General features: G+C 36.4%; 1 protein-coding gene across 2 annotated transcripts in view; it reads right to left on the bottom strand.

Annotated features, from left to right (window-relative positions):
* PAK2 (p21 (RAC1) activated kinase 2) overlaps positions 1 to 15,313 on the bottom strand; it is an 89,482-nt gene that overhangs the window by 23,294 nt on the left and 50,875 nt on the right. For both annotated transcript variants that reach the window (XM_002916748.4, XM_034660154.1), the window contains 6 exons: positions 6,537 to 6,637; positions 6,055 to 6,202; positions 4,188 to 4,219; positions 3,171 to 3,278; positions 1,520 to 1,652; positions 40 to 103 (listed from right to left, as the gene is read on the bottom strand). In XM_002916748.4, coding sequence (XP_002916794.1) covers positions 40 to 103; positions 1,520 to 1,652; positions 3,171 to 3,278; positions 4,188 to 4,219; positions 6,055 to 6,202; positions 6,537 to 6,637 — 586 coding nt within the window. The remainder of the gene's footprint in view (positions 1 to 39; positions 104 to 1,519; positions 1,653 to 3,170; positions 3,279 to 4,187; positions 4,220 to 6,054; positions 6,203 to 6,536; positions 6,638 to 15,313) is intronic.

Raw genomic sequence — 15,313 nt, 5'->3', positions numbered from 1 at the left:
ATTATTACGTACTGTTTAATACAGTCACAAATAACTTACCCTTGCCCAATTTTTTCATATCTTGTGTATTTTTTCTTAGGGTCACCTATGCTCACAATAGTTCCTATTTTAAACAAAAAACAACAAGAAGTTGAAAGCTCAGTCAAGCATTTTAAAGTTATAAATTAATACCATTTTCCTTTTAATAAACTCTACTGATTTTAGAACACTGGTTTTCAAACACAACACTAAGTTTCAAAAATCACATAGATTTCAAACACAGAACACTAATGAAACTTAAGTAATAAGAAAGTATCAGAAGCAAGGAGACATATTATTTCCATGAGGTTGGACTTCCTCGCTAATGTCCTAATTATCCTCTCACTTTCTCAAAAATAAACACACTTTAAAACGACGAACTGCCTGAGTCTGCCTGAGAATAAAGGGGTTCTCAGGGTGTGGGATGTTCAGTCTTAATTGGAAAATTTCTGGGGAAGGATGGGTTGGTCATTCTACTTTTCATACTCCACTGAAATGTATTAAACTAACGGTAAGTTATGAAACCACTTATTATCAGAAATAATATATAAATGAGATCCAAATGAATAACGCCAAATGGCTTTTTTGACTCTTCCCATATACCTTCTATCTTCCAATATATTTAGGAAACCACCTATTTCTATGAAGATTACTTTAGTATGAATTAATCATACATCTGTTTTAGGGAAGTTCACAAAGTCGCAACCAAGAAAAGTTTTTTTAATTAGGATTTGGACATAAAACTGTAACAATATATTCTTATTACCACTAACTAAGTCAAAACATAAGAAAACCACACTAAGTTCTCACTTGCTCAAGGTAAAAGGAGATATGATCATATTAAGGAAACTCACACAAATAATCCAGTTTTATAGAAGTACCCAATCTCAGGTCTATACCCACTTTAGCTATAGTATTTTTCCTTGATCCTTGATCCCTCTATATCAGTATTCTTTGTAACTATAGTTGCTGTAGACTTGTAATTGGACATTATTGCTACCCTCTCCCTGGCACTGTGTACATTATTTCCAATGGCTGATTCAGGCCAATGACAGTTAATGGATGAAAGGGGAGAAGACAAAAAAAAAACACATTTAATGTTTACACATATATCTATACAGGAAGGCCATATTGTTTAGTTATTTGGGAACATTTTGTATTCTCATACCGAGAAACTGTTAAGTATGTATAAATATATACAAACTTCCTTTGATAAGGTTTCCAACCATGACCCTTAGATTTGGCCCTTTGGGAAAAAGTATTGCTCCCAAAGGTATTGATCACTGCAGACATTACTCAATAGTCAACACACAATAAACAAGCAAATGAGAGTATGATTTTGGCTTCACCAGATTTTAACTGAAACTATTGTTCCTAGGAGGAAACACTTTATTATTTATGTCTTAAACCAAAACATAAGGTATAAATTAAAATCCATCTGAGCCAAATGTTTCAAGAGCTATTAATAATTTAAGAACAATGTAAAATGTAGGTAACATACTTAATTTCTCCATAATCTCTTCATCTGTCATTTTGGTCTTCTTTTTCTGTTTGTCAGAAGACTTGGCACCGCCATCAACATTAGAATCGCCAACTGGTGCAGGAATAGGGTCAATTACAGACCGTGTATAAATCTGCAGAGAGACAGTTAATTACTGAGATCTGAGGAAAAATATTTTTAGGTATTCTTACTGGTACACTATTCAGTTTTTTTTTAAATAGACATATATGAAGACATTTATTATAGGAATTGGTTTATGGAGTTCTGGAGGCCAGGAAATCCCACAGTCTGCCTTCTCATGCTGGAGAAGCAGGACAGCAAGTGGTGTAATTCAGTCTGACTCTGAAGGCCCATGAACTACCAGCCCTTGAGTCTGAGGGCAGGAGAAGATGGATGTCCCACGCTGAGCAAGGAGAACACATTTGCCCTTCCTCCACCTGTTGTTATATTCAGGCTCTCAATGAATTGGATGATGCCTACTGACACAGGGGAGGGCGATATTCTTTACTCAGTCAACCAACTCAAATACTATTCTCTTCCAGAAACCACTATTCAGTTCTTTGATTTTTTATTCAAAATTAGTCTTCTCCAGTGCTCTAAAGAAAGAGAATATTTTCAGACTTGTCTTAAAGAAGACTTGTAACTAAGATGAATAAATGTTAAACACTTTTGACACACGATGTATAGATTTTAGAAGTCTGTCTAGCAAAATAGCAGATCTGTGAACGAAATTTAAGTTTAACCAGATCTAAAATGATATGCTAGCAATGAAGCAAAAAGAAGCACAAATTTAAAAATCATGTTCTTACTACAAAAGAGAAAGAACAAAATTACGGAAACCATGATGTTGAATTAACTATTAATTCTCATAAAAACTTATACCCAAAGATGATTTCTACCATTTCATTTTTTGTTTTTTATGTATTATTTTTTTAAAATTTTATTTAAATTCAATTAACATATAATGTATTATTGGTTTCAGAGGTAGAGGTCAGTGATTCATCAGTCTTATATAATACCCAGAGTGCTACTGTCTCATTTTAAACAGCCAATTCTAGGAGGTAAAGCAAGAACAGAGCCCTCTCTTGTTAGATCAGGACCCAGCAGCAGTCCTCAGAGCCCTTCCTGCTGATTGTGCCAGCACTCCACCGCATAGCACCTTGCCCCCCTCTCCTCGTATTAGTACAGGGAGACAGGACTCTTTCTTTCTCTAAGGTTATTATTTTTTAAATTCTTCCCTATCACTCTCCACAGCCTCCTGAATGACACCAAGACTTTAAGAGAAATGTAAAATGGGAGATATATACACAACTTGGGTAAGAAGATTTAAGTGTTATAGTAGTTATCTGCATTGAGATAAACAGAGAAAGCCAGAGAAATAGATGAATTCTCTGGAACAGAAGGTGTAATACAGAAAGGAAAAACAATGAGGTAACTAACTATTTTAACTGTTGAGGAAGTCATTTAATTTTAATTTTCAAAAAAACTAGTTTTTTGATGAATGATTTTTAGGTTAAGATCTCCTCGTCAAATTTCCCCCCATACTGAGGGCTTCTGAAAATCAATCACCAGCAGTCAAATACAGACTGCTGTTTTTTAAAAGCACACACGCCCACACACCCGCAGTCCAGTTACTCAGACGTCTACGCACTGATTTTGTGTGATCCGGCCGCGGGGCAATAACAGGGGGAGCAGCCTCTTCATCATCGTCATCTTCCTCTGTCACGACTGCTGACGTTTCTGATCCCTTGGTACTCAGCTGCATTAAATCACGTGAGCAAAGCAAGGAAGCCAAGTCAAATATAACAATAATAGATTTCTTTAATAGCTCATTTCAAAACTATAAAACCTCATTGGTTCTAATCTAATCACTTCAAAAGTAAAGGTAATTCTATAACTTATAGAAAAGTTTATGAAATAGGGGCGCCTGGGTGGCACAGCGGTTAAGCGTCTGCCTTCAGCTCAGGGCGTGATCCCGGCGTTATGGGATCGAGCCCCACATCAGGCTCCTCTGCTGTGAGCCTGCTTCTTCCTCTTCCACTCCCCCTGCTTGTGTTCCCACTCTCGCTGGCTGTCTCTATCTCTGTCAAATAAATAAATAAATAAATCTTTAAAAAAAAAAAAAAAAGAAAGAAAAGTTTATGAAATAAAGGAATACAGTAAATACCAAGTTTTCTTAAGAGAAAAACTGTACTTTTTATGTGGAGAATTTTATATCCCTTAAACAAGCCCCAAAGGGAAATAATCACTTTATTTGTTAAAACCGAAAACAAAGATCCTCTAGGATCAAGTCAGAGTCATTTTCGGTCATTTAAGAGAGCTGGATTCACCATCAAAAATGGTGGTTGATAGAATAAAAGAAGACGCTAACCTTTATAAAGAGCTTATTACATGCCAGGTGTGTGCTGGGTAGGTACTTTACATATTACTGCATTTTGTCTTCATATACCTCAAGGAGATTGTTTCTTCCTAATTGAAGAAATTATTTACTTAATATGGCTTCCTTATTTGTTTCATCAATTTGCTTAAGTGGCTAGCTTAAAACATATTAAGTAGTTATTTATTTCTGATGGCTGTAATTTATTTTAGAAAGCTAAATAAAAACTGAGATTTGTTTTGGGTAACTTAAGTTAGAGCAAGAGCTACAAGAAGTAATGTATTAACTTACTGCTGGTGTTCCAGAAGGGAAGCCATCTTTCTCTGAATACAAAACGGAAAAAAAATGCTAAGTCAACAATTCCGAAAATAACTTCTATATAATAAAGGGAAGAAAAAAAATAAAGAGAAGAAAATACAAAGCAGAGCAAGTAAAATGTTCTTAGACTGATTTCATTTTAAGATGAAGTAAACCTTGAGAAAAATGACAATCTCAGTATTCAAATATGAATTTATACAAGATTGTGCTAACAAATCTCAAATCTTAATGGAACTCTGTAAATTTACTAAAGATCATTGGCTTATATACTTCAAATGGGTGAATTTTATAGCATGTGAACTATAATTAAGTTATTAGAAACATTTGTAACTATACTTCTCAATGTGTATTTATTAAAACAAAACTGAAGTTTATTCATTGCAATACTTTCTCCAGAAAAAAAACTGTCTATGGAGAAACTTAAAGCAACTATTCAGACAACAGCAATTGTGCAAAGGAAAATTCATGACATAAATTTTATCAATAAGAAAGCATAGTCCTGAAGGCAAAAACACAGTTCATGAAGACTAAACGTCAGAACATTCATTCTGGAGTTTAGAAAAGCAAATTTTGTTTTGTTTTACTTTTCAAAAGGCCCAGAGATTTTTACATTTTATATACATTATATAATATCTAACAATATATGCTAAATATTAATATAATTATGTAATTATAATATGGCATATTTTTAACATATACATTAACATAACATATAAAACATATTTATATTTGTTATTTGTATACATATATAAACATGCATATATACATATGCATACTTATATATACATATTTATAAATATGATTATATTAAAGGTATATATTTAACATAACTTTAACATATATATTAAGTATAAATATAAAAAATTGGGTGAAAAGAATATACCATTTTCTGCTCAAACACTGATTTAAAAAAAATACTAATTTATACAGAATTACTAATTGACACAAAGTTCTAGGGACAAGTCTGACCTTTTTGCTAAGGATGTAAAGGTCAAGATCTAAGTAAAAAAGTCAAGATCATTCAGCCAAGCGGTCTCTATTTTTTCCTTGAGCACAGCCCTTATTTCTCTGAAAATGTAATCAAATTAAATACAATTAATTAAAACTACATGTATGATTTTAGGGGTCCGAGAAACACAAAGACACCCTGGGGATGTAATTAGCAAAACCCACTGAAGGAAAAAGGACCCATGGCCCTGTTTCTTCAACAAATAAATTTCAAGGCAAAGAGTATGAGAATCCATGTGAGGGAGCCTAAACATCAAAAGAGATACAGCAATCAACTTTACTGTATGGACTTTATTCTGATCCTGATTTGAACAAATGAACTATTTTTAATAACCCACTATACTCCAATTCTTACCTAATGATACTCTAATTCCAAGGTATAAAATCTTTTCGTTCTAATGCTTACTTTATGTTTATATATTTGGTAAGTTTTTCAATTTTTGAATGGACTTAAACATTTTTTACTTCAAAGTCTGTATATGTAATATAGCAGACAACCCTCCTCCTGTCCTGCTAACAATAAACATATGTCTAGTATGAACATGCCTCTAAATCAGCGCCTTTCTCTTCTATTGCTGGGAGTCATTCCAAAGAAGTGACATGAAAAAACAAAAGGCCAGAACATCCACCTTTGGCAAAACTAAGAGATTAACACAGTCCCCGGCCTTAACCTGCCCCAATCAGTTTACAAAAGGCAGATCTACACAGGGGCAACAATAGAGATAAGAACCATAGCTTAGCTTTTTGTTTTTCCAGAAGCAATCATCCGGGTGTGCTTCACAATTCTGCAATCCCATCTAAATCAGCCTTTTACCACAGTAGGATGTCTTACCAGGAGGAGTAAAGCTCAGATATTTCTGCTTCACTGTGTTGGAGTCATAGAACTTTAAGACATCCAGCACAGCCTGCGGATTCTTCTTTTGCTCTAGTTTGGTGATATTGGAGGTCTGTAATAATCGAGCCCACTGTTCTGGCATGCCCTAACAAAAAGATATTCAGAAATTAGTTATTTTGAGTTGCTCCAATATATTCAATTTCCAGAAGTAAATGACAAGACATATAAAAAACAAGCCAATGAATTGTAGCCTTGATTAAATTTTAAAATGTCTTATTTTTCTAAATCTATTTTGCATAATTCTAACTAACGGGCTCAGCTCCCTAAGAAAAAGATACATCCAACCACAAATACTTTTATAAGAAAAGCACTAAGGATTGACAGTTAATATGTGGATAGAAAAGTTAACTTGAAACTTAATACTGCAAAGAAAGGTTTGAGTGCTGATACATAAATGAGCCCCCACTGGGTAAACTTACAGTGAATTCTCCAGTAACTGCATCAAAGCCAACATGGATGGTGTGCTCAAAATCAGATGGAGGAGAAATTTCTGGCCGTTCCTTTTCTTTCTTCTTACTTCCTAGAGGGCATTAAAAAAAGAATCAGCCTATTTAAACAAGATTAATAGAGGTACTCATAATCATGTTTCTCCAAAGAACAGACTAGGAACAAAGTTATTCTAGAAGAGATTTCCCCTAAAGACACTGGCTGACAGGAAACTGATGAAAGTAACCTATTCTGTCTTCAAGCAGGAGTGGGGACAACCACGTCTGTGTCCTGATTAAAGAGGTACCTCGACTGGTGCTGAATAAAAGAGCACAGGGCAGAAGAAACAGCCCTTTAGAACACTGGGTCTCGTAATTAGAGGCCTACACTTAGATACTGAGCAATTTGGAAAACAAAGTCTATCAAGTCCTATTTCCATTTGGCCCTATTCGTCCCAAAAGAACTTATATTGCCATGACCGTGTAGATAGTACAAATTGTATAAACAAAGAGTTTACAATGAGCATGCCACCTTTCTAAGCAACTCTAGCCCTTCCTCTTTTTATTAAAGTTAATAACGGCTACATCTTAATGCTTCCCGGTTTTTCCACGGTTCTACCAATTATTTTTGCTACATTTCTGACACACATCTATCAATAATATTCTCTGTAATTCAAACACATTCGTTACTTGCCCCCTGCCACCCCCCCATTCGTTACTTGCCCCCTGCCCCCCCCCCCCCCCGCCTTGCTCTCAGATCCTCCTGCTTTAATCTGCAGGTTATGCCTAGACTTCTGCCAGAGTTGTTGTCCTAGAACATTCCTTCACTTTCACCCTTGCTAGAATCTATTTTCTGGATACTCTGTTCTCCTCTTTTTGGTTTACCCCTTGATAATTCTTGACTATATATATTTAGGTTGAAAATGCTTTCCCCCCTCAGAACTTCTTCTAATTTCCAGTGTTGCTATTTAGAAGGTCAACACCATTTTGAAGAACTGTTGAAAATCAATTGTCCATATTGTCCATATATACCTGGGTCAAAGATACATAACTTTGTTGCAATAATCTCTCTTTTTTTAAAGATTTTATTTATTTGACAGAGAGAGCAAGAGAGCAGCAGGGGGAGCAGCAGAATGAGAGGGAGAAGCAGGCTCCCCGCTGAGCAAGGAGACCTGTGCGGGGCGCAATCCTAGGACCCTGGGATCATGACCCAAGCCGAAGGCAGGCGCTCAACCATCTGAGCCACCCAGGCGCCCCTGCAATGATCTCTTTATCTTTACGCCAATATCAGCGTGCCTTGACAGTTACAAAAATAAGCCTTGAGGGGCGCCTAGGTGGCTTAGTCAGTTAAGCGCCTGCCTTCAGCTCAGGTCATGATCCCAGCATCCTGGGATGGAATCCTGCATCAAGCACCCTGCTCAGTGGGGAGCCTACTTCTCCCTCTCCTTCTGTGGCTCCCCCTGTTTGTGCTCTCTCTCTGTCAAATAAAAAAATAAAATCTTTTTTTTTTTTTTAAAGACCTTATTTATTTGACAGAGAGACAGAGTGCGAGCACACAAGCAGGGGGAGCAGCAGAGGGAGACAGAGAAGTAGGCTTTCAGGGCTCCTGGATGGCTCAGCCATTAAGCGTCTGCCTTCGGCTCAGGTCATGATCCCAGGGTCCTAGGATCGAGCCCCCCATCAGGCTCCCTGCTTGGTGGGAAAGCCTGCTTCTCCCTCTCCCACTCCCCTTGCTTGTGTTCCCTCTCTCCCTGTCTCTGTCAAATAAATAAACTCTTAAAAAAAAGAAAAGAAAGAAAGAAAGAAAAGAAAAGAAAAAAAAAAAAAGAAGTAGGCTTTCAGCTGAATGGGGAGCCCGATGTGGGGCTGGATCCCAGGACCCTGGGATCATGACCTGAGCCAAAGGTAGATGCTTAACCGACTGAGCCACCCAGATGCCCCTAAATAAATAAAATCTTAAAAATAAATAAATAAATTGGGAATTATTCCCTTGCATTCAATTTTCTGGAAGATTATGTAGAACTGTTGATATTTCTTCCTTAAATGTTTGGCAGAATTCACCAATGGAGCTATATGGGTCTGCCATTTTCTTTGTGGATGGTTAATAACTACAAACTAAATTTCCCTAGAGACATAGTGTTTTCAGGTTACTTATTTCTTCCTGAATTAACTTTGAAAATTTGTCTTTCGAGAAATTTTCCCACTTTATCTAACATGTTGAATTTGTCACCTTATCATTTTTAATATCTGTAAATGCCACCTCTTTCACTCTCAATATTAGTAATTTGTGCTGCCGCCCCCAGACCCCCCTCCAGTCTGCCTAGAGGTTTATCCATTTTATTGATATTCTCATTAAATCAGCTTATGGTTTCATTGATTTTTCTATTTTTTTCTATTTTATGATCTCCGCTTTGAATTTTGTTATTTCTTTTCTTCTACTACTTTGGATCTTACTCGCTCTTCCTTTCTAGTTTATTAAAATAGCTTTACTTAAGTCATTGACTTAAAATCTTTTTTTCTCATATGGGTGCTTAATACTACACATTTTCTTCTAAGCATTGCCTTAGCAGCATCATACAGATATTGATGCTTTGAATTTTCATTTTCATTCCATTTAATATACTTCCTAAGTATCCTTTGGATTTCTTCATTTATTTGGAAGTGGGTTTTCCCCCCCAAATATTTCCAGAGACTTTTCTATTTCTAATTTCTATTTCTAATTTAATTATATTGTGCTATAGAATATATGGGTGTGTGATTTGTCCTCTTTCATTTATAATTTTCTTAATTTGGGTCCTTTCTCTATTCTTTTGAGTAAGTCTGGCCAGTGGCTTATCGATCTTATTTATTCCTTCAAAGAACCAGCTTCTAGTTTTGTTGATCTGCTCTACTGTGCTCCTACTTTCTAATTCATTGATCTCTGCTCTAATCTTGATCATCTGCCTTCTCGTGCATGAGTTAGGCCTGTCCTTCTGTTCCAACTCCAGCTTCTTAAGGTGAGAATATAAGGACTGCATTTTAGATTGTTCTATTCTTTTGAGTGAGGCTTGGATGACTATGTATTTTCCCCTTAGGACTGCCTTTGCAGTGTCCCATATGTTTTGGACTGATGTGTTTTTTGTTCTCATTGGTTTCCATAAACTGCTTAAGTTCTTCTTTAATTTCCTGGTTTACCCAATCATTCTTAAGCAGGAGGGTTCTTAGTTTCCAAGTGTTTGAGTTTCTTCTAAATTTTTCCTTGTGATTGAGTTCTAGTTTCAAAGCATTGTGGTCTGAGAATATGCAGGGAATAATCTCAGTTTTTTGGTATCAGTTGAGACCTATTTTGTGACCCAGTATACGGTCTATTCTGGAGAAAGTTCCATGTGCATTCGAAAAGAATGAGTATCCTGTTGTTCTAGGGTGCAGTGTTCTGTACATATCTACGAGGTCCATCTGGTCCAGTATGTCATTCGAAGCTCTTGTTTCTTTGTTGATTTTCTGCTTAGATGATCTGTCTATTGCTGAGAGCAGAGTGTTGAGGTCCCCTACTATTAATGGATTATTACCTATATGTCTCTTTATTCTGGTTAAGAGTTGGCTTGTGTATCTAGCTGCTCCCTGGTTGGGGGAATAGATATTTATAATTGTTAGGTCCTCTTGTTGGATACCCTTTAAGAATAATACAGTGCAATGGAATATTACTCAGCCATCAGAAAGAACGATTACCCAACATTTGCAGCAACATGGATGGGACTGGAGGAGATTATGCTAAGTGAAATAAGTCAAGCAGAGAAAGACAATTATCATATGGTTTCACTCATTTATGGAACGTAAGAAATAGTAGGGCGATCGGTAGGAGAAGGAAGGGAAGAATGAAGGGGGGGTAAACAGAAAGGGAATGAACCACGACAGACTACGGACTCTGGGAAATAAACTGAGGGTTTCAGAGGGGAGGGGGTGGGGGGATGGGCTAGCTCAGTGATGGCTATTAAGGAGGGCATGTATTGTGGAGCACTGGGTGTTATAGGCAAACAATGAATCATGGAACACTACATCAAAAACTAAGGATGTACTGTATGGTGACTAACATAACATAATAAAGAATTAAAAAAAAAGAATATACTTTGTGTGATTTGAATCTCTCTACATTTATTAGGCTTTTAAAAATCTCCCTAGAATGTGCTCTATCTCAGTAACTGTTCCATGTTCACTTAGAAAGAATGTGTATTCTGCTAGGTGGAGTGTTCTATAAATGTCAACTGGTCAAAGTAGATTGATAGTTTTAGCAATTTTCTGTCTACTTGCTCTACCAATTACTGAGAGAAGTATACTGGAATCTCCAACTATAACTGGAATTGTCTATTTCTCCTTAAAATTATATCTGTTTTTGTTTCATGTATTTCAAAGCTCTGTTATTAAGTGCATAAAATGTTTACTCTTCTATTATATCCCCTTGACAGACAGACCTTATTACCATTATAAAATAACCTATTCCCTACCCTTATCCCTTAAATATTTACAACAGTGTTTTTTGCTCTAAAATCTACTTTATCTGATTTTAGCCAGTCCAGGTTTCTTTTCACTGTTAGCATACTTAAAAAAAAAAATTCCTTTTATTTTGTGGCTTTATATTTTTTAAGTGGATTTCTCGTGGACGGCATATAGTTAGTAATCTAATAACCTCTACTTTTTAATTGGGGTGTCTAAATCAGTTACATTTAATGTGATCACTTTCTTTTCTTTCTATCTATCTATCTATCTATCTATCTATCTATCTATCTATCTATCTTTAAGTAGGCTCCATGCCCAGTGTGGAGCCCAATGCAGGGCTTGAACTCAACCCTGAGATCAAGACCTGAGCTGAGATCAAGAGTCAGACACTCAGCCAATTGAGCCACTCAGGCACCCCGATATAGCTGGGTTTAAACCCACCATTCCATTATTTGTTTTCTAATGGTCTCTATTCTCTGTTTACATTTTTCTCTTCTTCCTCTTTTTAAGTATTTTTTATAATTCCCTTTTATCTCCTTTGTTATTTTATTAAGCAATAACTCTTTATATACCAAAAAGTTCATCTAGGTCTTATTATATAGAGTTGTGCAACCATCACCCCTAAAAGAAACCTCGTACTCATTAGAAATCACTTCTTACTGTTCCCTCGCCCCTTCCAAGCTCTAGCCAACCACTCATCTTTCTGTCACCACACATTTGCCTATTCTGGCTATTTCATATAAATAGGACCACACAACATGTAGTCTATTGTAAATGGCTTTTTTACTTAGTTTTTGAGGTTCATCTATGTGATAGAATGTATCAGTACTTCACTTCTTAAAAATTCAGGTATTTTTTAGAGATTTAGATAAAAAACATTTGTCATTTTCAGTGATTTTCATTCCTTTATGTAGATACACAGTTCTGACAACATTTCCTTCTGCCAGAATAATCTGGTTTAACATTTCTTATAGGGCAGGCCTGCTGGTGATAAATTCTTTCAGCCTTTATACATTTAAAAAAGTCTGTTTCCCCTTCATTTTTGAAAGATATGTTCACAAGGTACAGAATTCTAAGTTGACAGATTTTTTTTCCCCCTTTCAGTACTTTAAAGATGTTCCTTCTTGTCCTTCTGAGGTGCAGTTACTTCCATGAAATCCACTGTCATATTTTGTTCCTCTATATGTAATGTGTCTTTTCTTTCTAGCAGCTTATTTTTTGGCTTACAACATAAGTTTTGCTTGTTTTCTAAGAGACTTTATTTTTTAGGGCAGATTTAGGTTCACAGAATATTGAGGCAAAGTCTGAAATCTTTTAAAATTTTCTCTTTATCACCAGTTTTAAGCAATTTGATTATATGCTGTGGTGTAGTTTTCATTGTATTTCTTGTGCTTGGCATTCACTAACTTCTTGAGTCTATGGGTTTACAGATTTCACTAAATGTGTAAAGTTTTCAGCCACTTTTTATTTTTTTTTTAAGATTTTATTTGTTTATTTGACAGAGATAGAGACAGCCAGCGAGAGAGGGAACACAAGCAGGGGGAGTGGGAGAGGAAGAAGCAGGCTCATAGCAGAGGAGCCTGATGTGGGGCTCGATCCCAGAACGCCAGGATCACGCCCTGAGCCGAAGGCAGACGCTTAACCGCTGTGCCACCCAAGCGCCCCTCAGCCACTTTTTAAAACGTTTTTTCCCCTAATGTTTCCCCTTCCCATTTTTTGGAGACTTCAATTACACTTAATTAGCTCTGCATGCAGTCTGTCCCGCAGCTATTCACTCATTTCACTTTTTTTCTTATAAGTTTCATTTTAGATGGTTTCTATTGCCATGGTCTTCAAATTCACTTATCTTTCCTTCTGAAATTTCTAATCTGTTAATCTTGTCCATCGTATTTTGAATCTCTAGAATTTTGATTTGATTTGTTCATTTTTCTGTTTTCCACCGCTACTTCTAAATATGCTGAATCTTTCCTGTGGGTTCTTCAACATAAGGAATACAATTTTTCACCGTTTTAATATCCTTGCTTACTAATTCATCATCTGTGTCATTTCTGGACTGATTCTAACTTATGGATTTTATTCATTATGTGTCTTTGAATGCCTGGAAAATACTGAATGGATGCCAGACATTGAAAATTTTTCCCTGATAGATGCTAGATATTTTTGTATTCCTATAAATATTGGTGAGCTTTGTTCTGAGACACAGATAGGTGATTCTTAGCTGTTTACTTATATAGGGTAGAAACAAATTTAGAAACCATTGATCCTGTGAGGTATTAAAGTTTGGTTAGGCAAAATTGGAGCAACACTTAATCTAGAGCTCATTCTGCCCCATTACTGAGGCAAGACCTACTCAACTTTTCTTATTCTGAGTGGTGGGAACAGGAAATATTCTGGGCCCTGTGTTAGCATTGATGATAGTTTCCGCTCACCATTTCCAGTGGTTCCTTTTCCAGCTCTGGGCAGTAATTCTTACATACATGTGCTACTGAAGACTCAAGGGGGACTTCTACAGATCTTTCTCTCTCTGCTATGTGTATAAAAACTAGCTGCCTTGACACCTCCCAACTCCCAGCTCTCTTTCTTAGTTCTAGGAGACCATCTAATTGTCTCTCCCTTTGCTGAAACTCACTCAAGGCAGTAAGCTGCGTCAATTGTAGTTTTCACCTCCATTGTTTCCCATCTTTTAGGGGTTGTTTTCCTTTATTATCTGATGTACATCATGAAAACCATTGTTTTGTATATTTTTTCCCAGTGTTTTAGTTCTTTCACTGTAAGGGTAAATCAGTCCCTGTTATTCCACACCTTAACTGGAAGTGTAACAGGTTTTGCTGAGTTATCCGTGGTATTATTAAATCTCAGGATGATATGATTTGATGTGGTCTTTATTCTTTCATTGAGCTGAGTACTCAGTGAGTCCCTTCCATCTGGAAATCATATTCTTCAGATCTGGGAAATTTTTTCTATTATTTCTTGAATTATTTTCTTTGTTCACTGTTAGTTAGATCAGTACATCATATATTTCCTCTCATATTTTCCATCTTTGTATTTTTGTCTAATAATCTGGGAGAATATTCTTGACTATCTTCCCATCTTCTACCTATTGATATCTTTTGTTTGTTTTGGTAATCTTAAATGTTGATTTCCTAAGAATTTCTTCTCATTGTTTTCTGATCGTTCTTCCTCTGAGAATATTTTCCTTGTTTCATGGATGCCGTTGATCTTCTCTCTGAAGATTATATAGTTTACTTGTGTGTATAGGTTGGTTTTCTTCACCTCCATTGTCTGTTTCTTCCACATTCCTTTTTTTAGACCCTGTTGTTTTGTACTCTCTCGTATTAAGGGTTTTTCTCAAATGTCTGGTAATCCTTTGCTGTCTACTCATACAGAAAAGTATTAAAAAGTTAACTGGGAGATAAGTCAGCCTTTTCATTAGAGATGGGGGTGGGGGTGGGGTACCTAAAGTATTTTTTCCAGGGCATTTGTTTATCGAGAGAAAAATCTTCCAATCTAGTGTGAGGGCTTTGAGTCAAGCTACAAGTATTCTGAAAGCAGGATAGAGGAAACAAATTTTAACATGTGAACTTGCATCGAATCTGCCTTTCTTCCTTTTTTTTTTTTTTAAGTTTCAGAGACAGAATTTAGTGATTCATCAATTGCATATAACATCCAGTGCTCATGCATATCACATCAAGTGTCCTCCTTAATGCTCATCACCCAGTTACCCCATTTCCTCACCCACCTCCCCTCTAGCGGCCCTTTCTTATTCTTGTGCTACACCTTTCACTGACTCCTCTGACAAGAATGAGGGGCCTCTCAGGTTTAATTTCTCCTTGAATACATATAAACATCAGTTTGTTCTTTTGTTCTACTGGAGGATGGGACTTAAAATATTTCATTGGCTGTATGGGGTAAAGAAGGGATCCTAAGGGGCCTCTGACACCACCTACACAGATTTTCAATTAATTCCCCCCCTTCTTCAGCCTGTGTATTATAGCTCCCCCACCCCACCACACATACATGATGTTGTGTGTCTCTAAATCCTAAGCCTCTGAGATTTTTACAAGGAAACCGGTTCACTTCTCACAGACATTCCCAATCTGCAAATGCTTAGGATAGGTCCTCATCTGTTCAGTTTAGTCAGATGCCACTTTTCCACCCTTCTGTCTTTCAAATGCATATACTACGTCTCTTCTTCTAGTCCCTTTGCCCTTGTGATATTAAAAAAAATTTTTAACTGTCATTTTACTTGGGTCTGGGGAGGGACAGCAAATAGTGGCATGTGGTCAATCTGCTACATT

Source organism: Ailuropoda melanoleuca, chromosome 1 (assembly GCF_002007445.2).
Source record: "Ailuropoda melanoleuca isolate Jingjing chromosome 1, ASM200744v2, whole genome shotgun sequence".
NCBI classification, from domain to species: Eukaryota; Metazoa; Chordata; class Mammalia; order Carnivora; family Ursidae; genus Ailuropoda; species Ailuropoda melanoleuca.
The sequence above is the reverse complement of the archived record's forward strand: the minus strand, read 5'-3'. Positions and strand labels throughout refer to the sequence as shown.